This window comes from Stigmatopora nigra, chromosome 20 (assembly GCF_051989575.1).
Source record: "Stigmatopora nigra isolate UIUO_SnigA chromosome 20, RoL_Snig_1.1, whole genome shotgun sequence".
NCBI classification, from domain to species: Eukaryota; Metazoa; Chordata; class Actinopteri; order Syngnathiformes; family Syngnathidae; genus Stigmatopora; species Stigmatopora nigra.
Genome location: NC_135527.1, coordinates 1,346,375 through 1,363,082, shown reverse-complemented (window position 1 = coordinate 1,363,082; position 16,708 = coordinate 1,346,375). Strand labels below are relative to the sequence as shown.

Sequence of the window (16,708 nt, the reverse complement as noted above, 5' to 3'; positions counted from 1 at the left end):
TTTGGAAGTTAAAGTGCCGCCGTTCATCGCCCCAGTCAGTCAGCATGAGCGACTGTCACGCGAGTAGTATTTGAACCGTTTGTAAAATAATTTACCTGCACATTTTGCATTAAGTTATACCCTTTTTAATGCCACCAGTTTAGCTGTTTGTACGCAGAATTGAGGTGGCAAATATTTCACCTCTAAAGTTTGTTTTAGTAGTCGTCAATGTATCACGGATTCCGTTCGAGTTTTGCCCATCCCATATTATTCCTAGACAACCCATCTACATAAAGCGTTACTTAAAGGATAATATTTTTTAATTTGGAGATGCTATTTTTTTTGAAGGTACAATTCACCTAATTATTTGGATGAATGCCATGAATTTTCCCTTGCCACTTTTGCATTGTTAAATTTCCTGTCTATCATTAACAACCAAATAAATCTCAATACCGAAGACAATCTTTGCAAATCACCTCATATGATGTTTACTTAAGACAATAGCTATTTACTATAGCTCTCTTTTTACCACAATAAAAATTTACAACAATTAAATTCGAGAAATCAACTTTTTGCAAGGCATTTCCTAATTACAATTCTCAATGTTAAATAAAATACCCTCAAATTGTCACCAATATGCCATAATATTGTAAATTTTTCCGTCCTTGTGTTTTCTTTAACCAGCCAACCTCCTCGATCAAAGTATTTTGAACATACCAACTATTCAAAAATAGTATTAATATTCTTCTATCCTCCAAAAACTAGTCTTCTTTAATTCAGAGCTCTTTGGAATCCACAAACTGCTCAACAGGGCTATTTTGCTCTATTCCCAAATCCAAAGCTTTTACCAAATCAATCTTTACCAACACAGATAATCACCTTAATATACATTTCTGTTTAAAACCCGAAAAATAAACGCGAAAGCATTCGCATAACCCTGCATCCTTTGCAGACCATGCTTTCTTTTTATTATGAAATCTTCAAACGGAAGAGGGAGGTCAACATTAGCGGCTTAAAATAGACGGAGATCTAGACGTTTCATGTACCTGTATACTGCGCACGCGCAGTTGCTGCCTACGTTATCTTAAAGAATGCTAGCTTCTCCTTTGACACGTCAGCAAGCGAGAGGAACTCACGGTAAAATTAATATTGAAAGGAATAGAATAAAACATAAACAGTTAATATAGATACAATTATTTTAATTAGCCAACAAATGTCGAATTGCATATTTATTTTGTTTTTTCCTCCATACACAACGTAGATCCTCATAAAAGCCGCAAATCTAGGCATGCGCGTTTCAATTACCTATTTACTGCGCATGCGCTGATCAACAGTTGGTAGTCTCGAAAATGATTACGAAATAGACGAGCATTTTCCTCCGCAGTTTCCTCTTTCCGTGCGTCACGTTTTCCTCCATTTCAGTTACGTTAGCTTAGGCTAACTAAACAAAGCAAGCTTCTTCGTATGACACGTCAGCAACGAGTAGAACTCAAGTGTGGAAAATGTCTGCTCAGACGACAGCAAAGTTGAAGAACGAACTTTCTGAGACAAAGGAAGATCCAGCACCCCAGACCTTTCCGACTTTAAACAAAATAATGCACGCAAAGGTCGTTCTTCACAGGCTCGAAGGTGGGTTCACTTTTGGACGATTATTTTGTCCTATTGGTTTCTTCATACCTGGCAACCTCGGCCAACTGTTTCCCTTATTATTCATTGAAATTCCCCACATTAAGCGATAATAAACACAACGCGGCAATATTTACTAATATTTTACTCGTAACTCTAACGAACGTTTCCCATAGAAATTAACTAAAAACGAAATCATTCGTTCCAACCCTCTGAAAAATCACCCAAAACTGGATATTGAATTGGAAAAACTTTTTTATTTGTTCTAATTCGCCATCGAGTGACAAAGTAACAAATACCTAGTAGTTTAATAGTACTAAAATGTGTTTGCAGTTGTTTTTCCGAATTGTGGAAGTTTGTGTGAGCTATAAAACAAATCTTCTTTGCACAAACTTAGCCCTGCAAATCTCTAATCATATCAGCCTAACGTTTGATCGTTGCCATAGAAACTTCGCCTGTGTTGTTATCATACAAACTTTACCCTGTGAATTTTTGCATGTCAGCACAAACACTGTCTTACAGTCTGACACTAATTAATCAGACTGTGTGTGTGTGTGGGTGTGGGTGTTTGGGTGGGTGGTTGTGTGTGGGTGGGGGGGTGTGTGTATATATATATATATATACACACATATATATAACATGCAGAATGTTTACAAGATTCGCGGGGGCTTACATAAGCGAGTTATGTTATGTTGATTTTATGCCATTAGAAATCGCTGATATTATGATTTTTTCTCGTGTCTTGCAGGTTTCACAAAATATTTTGGTCTTAAACAGAATAACCGAGAGTCTCCTGACATTAAAGAGGAAGTTGAGCTCCTTCAAATCAAAGAGGAGTCAGAGTGCCAGAGCGAAGAACAAATTCGAATCAAGGAGGAAGGAGAGCTGCCATACATTAATGAGGGGGAAGAGGTGGAAGGTTGTATGGGCGAGACCAGTAGAGGGGCAACGCCTTGGAGCAGAAGCTCAATGGAAGGATTGCAGGGAGACGATTTCATCGCTCGCTCATCAGATCACCAGGACAATGCGTCACACTCATTTAACAATGATGGTGAAAGTCAGAAGGAAACTCACAGTTTCGCTCAACTCTGCAAATGCTCTCAATGTGGGAAAACCTTTGATCAAAGGTCTCATTTAAATACACACTTAAGAACCCACACAAGCGGTTTTACCTTTTCCTGCTCAGTCTGTGGTAAAAAGTTCAACTACAAACACACCTTAAAACTACACTTCAGAACCCACACTGGTGAAAAACCATTTTCCTGCTCAATTTGTGATAAAAATTTCTCTCAAAAGGCCCACTTAATGAGGCATACAAAAGCACACACTGGTGAGAAACCATTTTCCTGCTCAGTTTGTGGCAAATGCTTCGCAGAAAGGATTCATCTGAAAACACACACAAGAACCCACGTTGGTGAAAAACCGTTTTTGTGCTCAGTTTGTGGTCAGGCTTTCTCTAAAAAGGTCAACTTAAAACAACACTTGAGAATACACACAGGTGAAAAACCTTTTTTCTGCTCAGTTTGTAACCGCAAATTCAATCAAAAGGCAAACCTTAAAACCCACTTAAGAACCCACACAGGTGTAAAACCTTTTTCCTGCTCAGTCTGTGGTAAAAAGATAAGTTACAAGAACAGCTTAGAAGCACACCTAAGAACCCACACAGGTGAAAAACGTTTTTCCTGCTCAGTCTGTAATAAAAGGTTCAGTTACAAGAAAAGCTTAGAAGCACACATAATAACCCACACAGGGTAAACAAGCTTGCTTGGTTAAAGGTCAACTTAAAACAACACATGAGAATACACACGTGGAAAAACCTTTTTTTCTGCTCAGTTTGTAACCACAAATTCAATCAAAAGGCAAACCTAAAAGCCCACCTAAGAACCCACACAGGTGAAAAACATTTTCCTGTTTCTTGATTGCACAAACAGGCTAAGTTCAGTAACAAGACAAGCTTAGAAGCACACTTAATAACCCAAACAGGTTAAACAAACTTGCTTGGTTAGTCTGTAGTCAAACATTCACTTAGAGGCCAAATAAATGACCCCACACAAAAGAAAAAAAAACTTTTCCTTATCAGTCTGCAGTCAAAGATTCACTCACAAGAACCCCCTAAAACATGCACACAAGTACTAATACTGGTATAAAGAAATCCCGCTTAATTTGTGGGAAAAATACTGTCACACAAACACCTGTAAAATCCACATGGGTGAAAACCCCTTTCAAAACTCAAATAGTGAGAGAGAAAGTTTTTCTCCAGTTTTTGATTTTATTACTTTAAGATATGCTGACTCGCTCTTTGCAATTGCATGTTAGTATTGCATCACTTTGGTATGAGTTATAAAAAATGTCGACTCATGTTGAGACATCTGCTCTGCAGATGTCTGAGCATATCAGCCTACACCCTCTTTCTGTTATCTTCTTTATACAGCATCTTGTTTTTTCACATATGAATAGATGCACATGCAAAGGTATATATAAAATGATAGCTTTAACTGACTTTCAACAATTAAAAAAACCACTAAATTTAATTTTATTGTCCTCATTGTTTTCTATCTTTGTGTATAAAACACAAGCACCTATCCTGATATGTTTTATTGTAACCACCAGAGGACACTGTAACAATGTATTGAATAATGTCTCTGGGCTGCGGGCTTGTGGCTGAGAAACTTTTTTTCTTCACCACCTGATGGTGTACACTGTAGAGGTTCACTCACTGGTCTTCATGGACATTTTCAACCTTTCACTGGAACAAGACTCTGTCCCAGTCTGTCATCCCAGTTCCTCACAATAATCACTAAGCGCTATGAAAAATTGGTATTTATTGATTATTTATTTATCTGTTTGTTGTTGTTATTTTTGCACTATGTGGTGAAAGCTTTAACTCTCGTTACACTTGTATAATTACAATAAAAGCATTCAATTCAATGCCATCGAAAGAAATGACGCGACTACTATACAGAAAGTGATGCTATATTCCGCGCAAGCGGAACACGTCGCCATCTTGCAACGTGGCGCGTCTTGTCTTTTCTCAATTTTTTCCACTTAAATACACCCACGCGTCTCCAAAGTGTCTTGCTTAGCTACTTCATGGTGTTAAGTTCCAGTCAAGATCATCTTCAAGACGTCTAAGACTTCGTTGAAACTTTGCAGCCTACTTTAGCTCAGCCTAGCTAGCAGCTATCAATGGCTCCTCCGTCAGAATTCACGTGTGGGGAAAAAACAGGAAAGTTCTACAATGAAAACTCGACACTGCAGAATAATGCATGCAAAAGTTGTTCTTCACAGACTAGAAGGTATGTCGATTTTTATATCTATATATTCCCTTCATGGTAGTTGTAGAAGTGCTACTTTTGTGCGATGCCATTGCAAATTATTTCATTCTCTCAAGTCGACAAAAGGCACAAGCTTGATTTCAAGACAATAAAACGATTTAAAAACACGGATAATAAAGCATGAGGAATAATTACCTACTGCTGATATAAAGTTAGTGATTACCACAAAATGACATCTGACCTCATGGTAGGACGTAGTCTACAAACAACGATAGCTATAACTAGAATAAGTAAAATAACTCCAATGTTTCAAGTTTCTTTGATCAAGAAGGAGCCACAATGAAGGCCCCAGGCGATGTGGAGGTAGAGACATGAAAAAGAAAGATGCTCCATTTGCGTGCATATTACGAATCAGTCAGCCTCAGTTAACATCCCAGCAGATGTGAGATACTGATGAAAAGGCTGTTGCTATATCAGAGGTGTAATGCATGGCTAAAAATAAGCCTGTTAAAATTTCCGCGCCTAAACACAAACCTAGTAATGAACCAAAATTTCCCCAAACTGAGATATTAGAGGGGGCCAAGGAGATCAACTAAGGCGCCATTAGCGATTTTTAGTAAAGGGTGAGTTTTGCAAAGTTTTGCCATTATTTTTGTTTATAGTTGGATTACAACGGTGTTTTTTTTTCATTATTATTGGTTAAAACCCCAATAAGAATTATGATTTATTCTATATTGCTTTTGCTTATCAGGTTCGTTTTCAGGGTTATTGCCGTGGCAATAAGGACCACCCCCCCCCCCACACACACACACACACTCAGACACTTGGTGTCCCCACAACAGTTTAGTATTCATTTCGTCCGTGACTGGACATTTGGTGCCCGGATGTTTGGTCGCCCCGACGTTTGGTCGCCCGGGTGAATATAATTTTGAGAGCTGGTTTCAACAGTAGATATTTAGATATTAAACTCTCTCTCATGAATATAATTTTGAGAGCTGATCTTAACAGTCAACATGTTGTCAAACGTCCGGTGACCAAATGTCCGGCGACCAAACGTCCGGCGACCAAACGTCCGGCAACCAAACGTCCGAGTGCCCATTTCGTCTGTTCAAGATAAGAATGTGTTATGTACCCGTTAGTGTACCTATAGTGTTCAGTGCCCCGTTGTAGCCACATGTGGGGTAGATAGAGGAGGAGGAAACACAATTGCAAATAAAGAAATAAGATTGGGCTCGTGTACTGTTGTCTTGCAGATGTCAGTCAAGCGCATCGTCCTCAGCGCCAAGAATCTGCTCCTGTGGTGAAGGACAACAATGATGAATTTGAACGCATTAAAGAGGAACAACACAAGTATTTTATTAAAGTTGGAAAACCTCACATGGAGGAGCAGCAACGTCTCCTCATAAAGGTGGAGGAAGACCCTCTATATTAAAGAGGAGGGGATGGAAGTCCCAATACGGACTGTTGAACCCTTGAGGAGTGAAGATAAAGATCCGGGTGAAGCCAGTAGAGGGGCGCAGCCTTTTAGTGGGAGCAGCCTAACAGAAAATTCCCAAGCAGGGACACTCATGGTTCCACCAACAGATAGCAACGACGCCACATCATACTTGCGAATCTGTGAGTATCAAGTCACTAAGATTATTGGAAAGGAGCATAAGGGTGGATAATTTCCAATAATATTATTTAAAATATTTCTATATTATAATATACGACCTAGGTCATTATGAATGCCCCATTAAAAGGCTTAGGCCAGCATATGGGACTTGCGCGATCAAACAGCGGCATCGTGCGTTCACGCAGTTACTGCTTTTTCAGTGCCCTGGAAAAAAATCCAGATCACGCCATTTTCGCTCCTTGAAACGTTTATATTGGAAGGAAAAGGTTGGAGCATCCATGACTTAAGCTATCTGGTATTTTCATTCAATGATAAAGATTTGTGTGAAGCATTATGAAGTATGCAATTAGTTGTATTTCTTAAAACACGAGCTAAATAAAAAATATTCAATGCACATTGTGTCATTTAAAAGCTATTTTGGCATTGTAAATGTAATAGACCATTTGCTATTTCATATTCTTTCAGTTGCACATCACTGTCAAACATTTCATTAAACATTTGTTTTGGCGGATTTAGCCTCGCAGGGAGCCCATAAAATATATCTTTGGTCTTTTTTTCTTGCAGGTTTGGCAAAATATCTTAGTCCTGAGTGGCAGGTGCCAGCGTCTGCTGCAGTCATTAAAGAGGAATTTGAGCACACCAGAATCAAAGTGGAGCAGACAGAGCACCCTCAATGGCAACAGAGAAAAGAGCATCTTCCAATCAAAAGGGAGAAGAAGGAAGAGCTGCCATCGGTTAAAGAGGAGGAAGACGTCGACTGGTCGACTGGTGACCCCCTGAAATGTGAAGATCATGTGGCAGACCTCTATTAGATGCCGACGATATTGTCTCACAATCTCATGATGACGACGACGACGACGACGACGGCGACGACGACGGCGACGACGACGGCGACGACGATGATGAAGGTCACAAGAAAATTCCACTGGACGACAAACTATGGAATTGCTCTCACTGTGGGAAAACCTTTGCTGAAAAGTATAACTTCAAAATACACACAAGAACCCACACTGGTGAGAGACCTTTTTGCTGCTCTGTTTGTGGTAAAAGAATCAGTCAAAAGAAAACCCTAAGAATGCACGTGGTGACCCACACTGATGAAAAACACTTGCCTTGCTCAATCTGTGATCAAAGATTCACTTGGAAGGCACATTTGAAAGGTCATTTAAGAACCCACACCGGTGAAAAACCATTTTCCTGCTCAGTCTGTGGTCAAAGATACACTGGGAGAGAACATTTGAAAAATCACTTAAGAACTCACACCGGTGAAAAACCCGTTTCATGCTCAGTTTGTGATAAAACTTTTTCTTGGAGGCAATGTTTGAAAACACAGAAGAACCCACACTGTTGCAAAACTTTTTTCCTGCTCAATTTGTGCTCAAAGCTTCACAGAAATCGCATCTTTGAAAATACACACAAGAAGCCACACTGGTGAAAAACCATTTTCATGTTCAGTTTGCAGTAAAGCCTTTTCTCAAAATGAACACTTAAAAATCCACATAAGAACCCACACTGGTGAGAAATCTTTTTCGTGTTCAGTTTGTGGTCAGACATTTACACACAAGGAAACATTAAAAAGGCACAGAATAACCCACACTGCTGTAAAACCATTTTCCTGTTCAGTTTGTGGTCAGACATTTACACGGAGGACAAGCTTAATTAGTCATGCAAGAACACACACAGGTGAAAATCCATTCTCGTGTTCAGTTTGCGGTAAAGCCTTTTCTCAAAAGCAAGATTTACAAAAACACACAAGAATCCACACTGGTGAAAAACCATTTTCGTTCTCAGTTTGTGGTAAAACATTTACAGAAAGGGGAACGTTAAAAACCCACATAAGAATCCACACTGCTGAAAAACCATTTTTGTGTTCAGTTTGTGATCGAAGATTCACACACAAGGATAACTTAAAAACCCACATAAGAACCCACACTGGTGAAAAACCATTTTCGTACTCCATTTGTAGTTAAACATTCACACACAAGGAAAGCTTAAAAAGGCACACAAGAACCCACACTGGTGAAAAAAACATTTTTGTGTTCAGTTTGTGGTAAAGCCTTTTCTCAAAAGCAATATTTACAAATACACACAAGAACCAACACTGGCAAAGAACATTTTCCTGCTCAGTTTGTGGCCAGACATTTTCCTGCTCAGTTTGTGGCCAGACATTTTCCCAAAGGAGAAGCTTAAAAGAACACTTATTAACCCACACTGGAGAACAAATTTCCTGCTCAGTCTGTGGCCGCAGATTTGCTGCAACAACCCAATTAAGATGCTACACAATTCAAAATCCTTTTCCAGGAGCAACATTTTCACAGAAGGGAACCCTGAAAAGAAGATTTAACAACCCGCAGTGGCAAAAAGCCTTTTCTTTGCTCAATTTGTGGTTCAACACATTGGTTAAAAATACTTAATACATAATACTAAGTTTGTTGCCAAGGATTTATTCATAAAACTTAAAAGACACAAATGTGTGTGTGTGTGTGTGTGTATGTTGTCTAGTAATTGGCAAAAATGACGAGAATCCCTTGCATCATTTTTTAATCTTTTTGATAAATTTAGTTTGCTGTGAATTTGTCTCTGTTTGAAAAAGAGAAATACAAGTCAAATGTTTTATTTCATTTAATCTTCAGAATGTTCTATTAGCTTTGTAAACTACATGCTTTTCCCTTTTTAACTATAAGAACTGACTTTGGGTTCTGTTGGGGTTATTCTGGGATACTACTATATATATGTGCGCATTTAATCATTTTTGTATAAGAGTTCCTTCAATTTGGGACTGGGGCAAGCTCGAGGTCACTCTCCAGGACAGCTAGTTCCAGCTAGAGACTTAAACATTTCACCGCGTCCTCGCTCTGTGGACTGATTACTGATTACCTGTGAAGGATGCCTAAATTGTTTTTGATTCAGCGGGTGGCTATCAACCAACCTCTGGGATTACTCGCATATTGTTTTAAATTGTGAACCTCTTTTCGCTTGATTCGCCGAATGGAGGCTTGTTTGTTTAATTTCCAATGGAGTTGTTTTTTAGTTCTGACCTTAATTGTTATTAATGAATGTCTGATATGCGATTATTGTTGCAGTTGCTTACGCAATTGGATCCAATCAATAACCTTGCAATTGTTTTGATTTGAGGTCTTAAATGGGCAGAAGAAAATGCGGCTCGGGATAATCATTTGTGGCGAGGACAATGTCAGAATTAACTCTCCTTGCAAGTATCATAAGAGATCCTAAATTAATTGATGTCCTTAATTTAATCCGATGTCACCTGGTATTGTTTTTTAATTATATTAAATTATAATTATTGGTGAACCTAACAGTTATACTGTTGTATTTCATTAAATTCAGATTAGCAACATGTCTCACTTGGAATTCACCTTTATGTACACTATGGCACCTAGTGGCGGGCCATGCATTTCACACCTTGGGCTTCAATAATGCTATTTGTGAATCAATCCAACTTTCAAGTATTTTATAGCTATAAAACCTTTACTGCAGCTACAACTGCAACACAAAAAATAATCAATAATAACCTCAAAAATTGAAATATTTCGGAAGATAGTCTCATTTTACTCACCAAAAAATATATTTATACACAAAATCCATCCTCATTTCTTTCCTCAAGAAGATTTCAATTACTCTGTCGTTCAGATTACCTGTGCGTTTCACGTCCACCGAGAAGTTCTTTTCTATTTCCATCAAAACTAATTCTGAACGTTAAGTCTGTCCTGTTGTATTTCTGGCATAAGTTGATTATATTTAGGGCTGAAAATGTCCGTTCGACAAGCAGTGGAAACGGGGATGGTCACAGCCGCCCCATGCTCTCACTCAGATTTTTCTACTGAAGAAAGTCAAGGAGACCAGTGGGAGATTTTCCTGTAAAATCATCCGTGGCATACTTTACAAATAGTTCTGTTCTTAGCCGAGGCAGATCGAAAAGTACTGTGGCTTTGTGTTAAGATGGAGAAGGCCGCATGTGGGAAAGTTTTCTGGTATTCCTGAAACTTCTTCAGGTCAATGAAGGAGAGAAACATCAGTCTTTCGTGTTCTTGAAATCTGATCCACGTCTGGCAAGTAATATTGTCCAGAATCCTGTCGTGGAGTTGGTGGGCGTGCACGCCAGAATCATGCGTACTATTGAAAAATGCACGTCTGAATGCTCAAAAATGCCATTAAATGTGTGAAGCAAAAAAACAAACAAAATTATAAATAAACCAGATGTGCTTTAAATCCATCAGCACAATGCACAGAGTCATTCACCATTAAAGAGACAAACAGTACTTTTATTTCCCTTCTCATCTCTTCCTCCATCACTTCAGCAATAGCAGTGACAAGGTTGGTTCAAATTTTGCCCGACGTGCCACAAAACACTTTATCAGTGGACAGGTGGTAATGTAAATCCTTATTTTCTCCAACAATGAGAAAAAGAAGTTCCACATAATCTCCTTTCTTTGTGGATGCAGCGCTTTCATCGTGTCTCCGAAATGAAAGTTTGTGTGTGTGTGGGTGGGTGTATGTGTGTGGGTGTGTGTGGTTGGGTGGCTGTGTCTGGTCTGTGTCTGTCTGTCTGTGTCTGTCTGTGTGTGTCTGTCTGTGTCTGTCTGTGTCTGTCTGTGTCTGTGTCTGTCTGTGTCTGTCTGTCTGTGTCTGTCTGTCTGTGTCTGTCTGTCTGTGTCTGTCTGTCTGTGTCTGTCTGTCTGTGTCTGTCTGTCTGTGTCTGTCTGTCTGTGTCTGTCTGTCTGTGTCTGTCTGTCTGTCTGTGTCTGTCTGTGTCTGTCTGTCTGTCTGTCTGTCTGTGTCTGTCTGTGTCTGTCTGTGTCTGTCTGTGTCTGTCTGTGTCTGTCTGTGTCTGTCTGTGTCTGTCTGTGTCTGTCTGTGTCTGTCTGTGTCTGTCTGTGTCTGTCTGTGTCTGTCTGTGTCTGTCTGTCTGTGTCTGTCTGTCTGTGTCTGTCTGTCTGTGTCTGTCTGTCTGTGTCTGTCTGTCTGTGTCTGTCTGTCTGTGTCTGTCTGTCTGTGTCTGTCTGTCTGTGTCTGTCTGTCTGTGTCTGTCTGTCTGTGTCTGTCTGTCTGTGTCTGTCTGTCTGTGTCTGTCTGTCTGTGTCTGTCTGTCTGTGTCTGTCTGTCTGTGTCTGTCTGTCTGTGTCTGTCTGTCTGTGTCTGTCTGTCTGTGTCTGTCTGTCTGTCTGTCTGTGTCTGTCTGTCTGTGTCTGTCTGTCTGTGTCTGTCTGTCTGTGTCTGTCTGTCTGTGTCTGTCTGTCTGTGTCTGTCTGTCTGTGTCTGTCTGTCTGTGTCTGTCTGTCTGTGTCTGTCTGTCTGTGTCTGTCTGTCTGTGTCTGTGTCTGTGTCTGTCTGTGTCTGTCTGTCTGTGTCTGTCTGTCTGTGTCTGTCTGTCTGTGTCTGTCTGTCTGTGTCTGTCTGTCTGTGTCTGTCTGTCTGTGTCTGTCTGTCTGTGTCTGTCTGTCTGTGTCTGTCTGTCTGTGTCTGTCTGTCTGTGTCTGTCTGTCTGTGTCTGTCTGTCTGTGTCTGTCTGTCTGTGTCTGTCTGTCTGTGTCTGTCTGTCTGTGTCTGTCTGTCTGTGTCTGTCTGTCTGTGTCTGTCTGTCTGTGTCTGTCTGTCTGTGTCTGTCTGTCTGTGTCTGTCTGTCTGTGTCTGTCTGTGTCTGTCTGTCTGTGTCTGTCTGTCTGTGTCTGTCTGTCTGTGTTTGTCTGTCTGTGTTTGTCTGTCTGTGTCTGTCTGTGTCTGTCTGTGTCTGTCTGTGTCTGTCTGTGTCTGTCTGTGTCTGTCTGTGTCTGTCTGTGTCTGTCTGTGTCTGTCTGTGTCTGTCTGTGTCTGTCTGTGTCTGTCTGTGTCTGTCTGTGTCTGTCTGTCTGTGTCTGTCTGTCTGTCTGTCTGTGTCTGTCTGTCTGTGTCTGTCTGTCTGTGTCTGTCTGTGTCTGTCTGTGTCTGTCTGTGTCTGTCTGTGTCTGTCTGTGTCTGTCTGTCTGTGTCTGTCTGTGTCTGTCTGTGTCTGTCTGTGTCTGTCTGTGTCTGTCTGTGTCTGTCTGTCTGTCTGTGTCTGTCTGTCTGTCTGTGTCTGTCTGTCTGTGTCTGTCTGTCTGTGTCTGTCTGTCTGTGTCTGTCTGTCTGTGTCTGTCTGTCTGTGTCTGTCTGTCTGTGTCTGTCTGTCTGTGTCTGTCTGTCTGTGTCTGTCTGTCTGTGTCTGTCTGTCTGTGTCTGTCTGTCTGTGTCTGTCTGTCTGTGTCTGTCTGTCTGTGTCTGTCTGTCTGTGTCTGTCTGTCTGTGTCTGTCTGTCTGTGTCTGTCTGTCTGTGTCTGTCTGTCTGTGTCTGTCTGTCTGTGTCTGTCTGTCTGTGTCTGTCTGTCTGTGTCTGTCTGTCTGTGTCTGTCTGTCTGTGTCTGTCTGTCTGTGTCTGTCTGTCTGTGTCTGTCTGTCTGTGTCTGTCTGTCTGTGTCTGTCTGTCTGTGTCTGTCTGTCTGTGTCTGTCTGTCTGTGTCTGTCTGTCTGTGTCTGTCTGTCTGTGTCTGTCTGTCTGTGTCTGTCTGTCTGTGTCTGTCTGTCTGTGTCTGTCTGTCTGTGTCTGTCTGTCTGTGTCTGTCTGTCTGTGTCTGTCTGTCTGTGTCTGTCTGTCTGTCTGTGTCTGTCTGTCTGTGTCTGTCTGTCTGTGTCTGTCTGTCTGTGTCTGTCTGTCTGTGTCTGTCTGTCTGTGTCTGTCTGTCTGTGTCTGTCTGTCTGTGTCTGTCTGTCTGTGTGTGTTTGTCTGTGTCTGTCTGTCTGTGTCTGTCTGTCTGTGTCTGTCTGTCTGTGTCTGTCTGTCTGTGTCTGTCTGTCTGTGTCTGTCTGTCTGTGTCTGTCTGTCTGTGTCTGTCTGTCTGTCTGTCTGTCTGTCTGTCTGTCTGTCTGTCTGTCTGTGTCTGTCTGTCTGTGTCTGTCTGTCTGTGTCTGTCTGTCTGTGTCTGTCTGTCTGTGTCTGTCTGTCTGTGTCTGTCTGTCTGTGTCTGTCTGTCTGTGTCTGTCTGTCTGTGTCTGTCTGTCTGTGTCTGTCTGTCTGTGTCTGTCTGTCAGTGTCTGTCTGTCTGTGTCTGTCTGTCTGTGTCTGTGTCTGTCTGTCTGTGTCTGTCTGTCTGTGTCTGTCTGTCTGTGTCTGTCTGTCTGTGTCTGTCTGTCTGTGTCTGTCTGTCTGTGTCTGTCTGTCTGTGTCTGTCTGTCTGTGTCTGTCTGTCTGTGTCTGTCTGTCTGTGTCTGTCTGTGTCTGTCTGTCTGTCTGTGTCTGTCTGTGTCTGTGTCTGTCTGTCTGTGTCTGTCTGTCTGTGTCTGTCTGTCTGTGTCTGTCTGTGTCTGTCTGTGTCTGTCTGTGTCTGTCTGTGTCTGTCTGTGTCTGTCTGTGTCTGTCTGTGTCTGTCTGTGTCTGTCTGTGTCTGTCTGTGTCTGTCTGTCTGTCTGTGTCTGTCTGTCTGTCTGTCTGTGTCTGTCTGTCTGTCTGTGTCTGTCTGTCTGTGTCTGTCTGTCTGTGTCTGTCTGTCTGTGTCTGTCTGTCTGTGTCTGTCTGTCTGTGTCTGTCTGTCTGTGTCTGTCTGTCTGTGTCTGTCTGTCTGTGTCTGTCTGTCTGTGTCTGTCTGTCTGTGTCTGTCTGTCTGTGTCTGTCTGTCTGTGTCTGTCTGTCTGTGTCTGTCTGTCTGTGTCTGTCTGTCTGTGTCTGTCTGTCTGTGTCTGTCTGTCTGTGTCTGTCTGTCTGTGTCTGTCTGTCTGTGTCTGTCTGTCTGTGTCTGTCTGTCTGTGTCTGTCTGTCTGTGTCTGTCTGTCTGTGTCTGTCTGTCTGTGTCTGTCTGTCTGTGTCTGTCTGTCTGTGTCTGTCTGTCTGTGTCTGTCTGTCTGTGTCTGTCTGTCTGTGTCTGTCTGTCTGTGTCTGTCTGTCTGTGTCTGTCTGTCTGTGTCTGTCTGTCTGTGTCTGTCTGTCTGTGTCTGTCTGTCTGTGTCTGTCTGTCTGTGTCTGTCTGTCTGTGTCTGTCTGTCTGTGTCTGTCTGTCTGTGTCTGTCTGTCTGTGTCTGTCTGTCTGTGTCTGTCTGTCTGTGTCTGTCTGTCTGTGTCTGTCTGTCTGTGTCTGTCTGTCTGTGTCTGTCTGTCTGTGTCTGTCTGTCTGTGTCTGTCTGTCTGTGTCTGTCTGTCTGTGTCTGTGTCTGTCTGTGTCTGTCTGTCTGTGTCTGTCTGTCTGTGTCTGTCTGTCTGTGTCTGTCTGTCTGTGTCTGTCTGTCTGTGTCTGTCTGTCTGTGTCTGTCTGTCTGTGTCTGTCTGTCTGTGTCTGTCTGTCTGTGTCTGTCTGTCTGTGTCTGTCTGTCTGTGTCTGTCTGTCTGTGTCTGTCTGTCTGTGTCTGTCTGTCTGTGTCTGTCTGTCTGTGTCTGTCTGTCTGTGTCTGTCTGTCTGTGTCTGTCTGTCTGTGTCTGTCTGTCTGTGTCTGTCTGTCTGTGTCTGTCTGTCTGTGTCTGTCTGTCTGTGTCTGTCTGTCTGTGTCTGTCTGTCTGTGTCTGTCTGTCTGTGTCTGTCTGTCTGTGTCTGTCTGTCTGTGTCTGTCTGTCTGTGTCTGTCTGTCTGTGTCTGTCTGTCTGTGTCTGTCTGTCTGTGTCTGTCTGTCTGTGTCTGTCTGTCTGTGTCTGTCTGTCTGTGTCTGTCTGTCTGTGTCTGTCTGTCTGTGTCTGTCTGTCTGTGTCTGTCTGTCTGTGTCTGTCTGTCTGTGTCTGTCTGTCTGTGTCTGTCTGTCTGTGTCTGTCTGTCTGTGTCTGTCTGTCTGTGTCTGTCTGTCTGTGTCTGTCTGTCTGTGTCTGTCTGTCTGTGTCTGTCTGTCTGTGTCTGTCTGTCTGTGTCTGTCTGTCTGTGTCTGTCTGTCTGTGTCTGTCTGTCTGTGTCTGTCTGTCTGTGTCTGTCTGTCTGTGTCTGTCTGTCTGTGTCTGTCTGTCTGTGTCTGTCTGTCTGTGTCTGTCTGTCTGTGTCTGTCTGTCTGTGTCTGTCTGTCTGTGTCTGTCTGTCTGTGTCTGTCTGTCTGTGTCTGTCTGTCTGTGTCTGTCTGTCTGTGTCTGTCTGTCTGTGTCTGTCTGTCTGTGTCTGTCTGTCTGTGTCTGTCTGTCTGTGTCTGTCTGTCTGTGTCTGTCTGTCTGTGTCTGTCTGTCTGTGTCTGTCTGTCTGTGTCTGTCTGTCTGTGTCTGTCTGTCTGTGTCTGTCTGTCTGTGTCTGTCTGTCTGTGTCTGTCTGTCTGTGTCTGTCTGTCTGTGTCTGTCTGTCTGTGTCTGTCTGTCTGTGTCTGTCTGTCTGTGTCTGTCTGTCTGTGTCTGTCTGTCTGTGTCTGTCTGTCTGTGTCTGTCTGTCTGTGTCTGTCTGTCTGTGTCTGTCTGTCTGTGTCTGTCTGTCTGTGTCTGTCTGTCTGTGTCTGTCTGTCTGTGTCTGTCTGTCTGTGTCTGTCTGTCTGTGTCTGTCTGTCTGTGTCTGTCTGTCTGTGTCTGTCTGTCTGTGTCTGTCTGTCTGTGTCTGTCTGTCTGTGTCTGTCTGTCTGTGTCTGTCTGTCTGTGTCTGTCTGTCTGTGTCTGTCTGTCTGTGTCTGTCTGTCTGTGTCTGTCTGTCTGTGTCTGTCTGTCTGTGTCTGTCTGTCTGTGTCTGTCTGTCTGTGTCTGTCTGTCTGTGTCTGTCTGTCTGTGTCTGTCTGTCTGTGTCTGTGTCTGTCTGTCTGTGTCTGTCTGTCTGTCTGTGTCTGTCTGTCTGTCTGTGTCTGTCTGTCTGTGTCTGTCTGTCTGTGTCTGTCTGTCTGTGTCTGTCTGTCTGTGTCTGTCTGTCTGTGTCTGTCTGTCTGTGTCTGTCTGTCTGTGTCTGTCTGTCTGTGTCTGTCTGTCTGTGTCTGTCTGTCTGTGTCTGTCTGTCTGTGTCTGTCTGTCTGTGTCTGTCTGTCTGTGTCTGTCTGTCTGTGTCTGTCTGTCTGTGTCTGTCTGTCTGTGTCTGTCTGTCTGTGTCTGTCTGTCTGTGTCTGTCTGTCTGTGTCTGTCTGTCTGTGTCTGTCTGTCTGTGTCTGTCTGTCTGTGTCTGTCTGTCTGTGTCTGTCTGTCTGTGTCTGTCTGTCTGTGTCTGTCTGTCTGTGTCTGTCTGTCTGTGTCTGTCTGTCTGTGTCTGTCTGTCTGTGTCTGTCTGTCTGTGTCTGTCTGTCTGTGTCTGTCTGTCTGTGTCTGTCTGTCTGT

The 16,708-nt window shown here is 42.6% G+C and overlaps 2 protein-coding genes across 2 annotated transcripts; both read left to right on the top strand.

Moving 5' to 3' along the window:
• The first annotated feature begins 1,060 nt into the window (after nucleotides 1–1,060).
• On the top strand, nucleotides 1,061–4,548 carry LOC144213465 (uncharacterized). The gene is made up of 2 exons (XM_077741950.1): nucleotides 1,061–1,608; nucleotides 2,354–4,548. The coding sequence occupies exons 1-2, from the start codon at nucleotides 1,482–1,484 to the stop codon at nucleotides 3,358–3,360; spliced, it is 1,134 nt and encodes a 377-aa protein (XP_077598076.1). The 5' UTR covers nucleotides 1,061–1,481; the 3' UTR covers nucleotides 3,361–4,548.
• Nucleotides 4,549–5,219: 671 nt separating this feature from the next.
• Nucleotides 5,220–8,465, top strand: LOC144213933 (uncharacterized). The gene is made up of 6 exons (XM_077742658.1): nucleotides 5,220–5,243; nucleotides 6,134–6,180; nucleotides 6,289–6,497; nucleotides 7,060–7,263; nucleotides 7,404–7,707; nucleotides 7,874–8,465. The coding sequence occupies exons 1-6, from the start codon at nucleotides 5,220–5,222 to the stop codon at nucleotides 8,463–8,465; spliced, it is 1,380 nt and encodes a 459-aa protein (XP_077598784.1).
• The last annotated feature ends 8,243 nt before the right edge of the window (nucleotides 8,466–16,708 follow it).

Excerpts from the sequence above, each read along its gene's own strand:
- LOC144213933 (XM_077742658.1), top strand. The coding sequence starts at position 5,220 with ATGAAGGCCCCAGGCGATGTGGAG. Across the intron at positions 6,498-7,059 it reads CACATCATACTTGCGAATCT|GTTTGGCAAAATATCTTAGT; the intron begins GTGAGTATCAAG and ends TTTTTCTTGCAG. Across the intron at positions 7,264-7,403 it reads AGACGTCGACTGGTCGACTG|GTCACAAGAAAATTCCACTG; the intron begins GTGACCCCCTGA and ends ACGATGATGAAG.
- LOC144213465 (XM_077741950.1), top strand. The coding sequence starts at position 1,482 with ATGTCTGCTCAGACGACAGCAAAGTTGAAGAACGAACTTTCTGAGACA. Across the intron at positions 1,609-2,353 it reads CGTTCTTCACAGGCTCGAAG|GTTTCACAAAATATTTTGGT; the intron begins GTGGGTTCACTT and ends CGTGTCTTGCAG.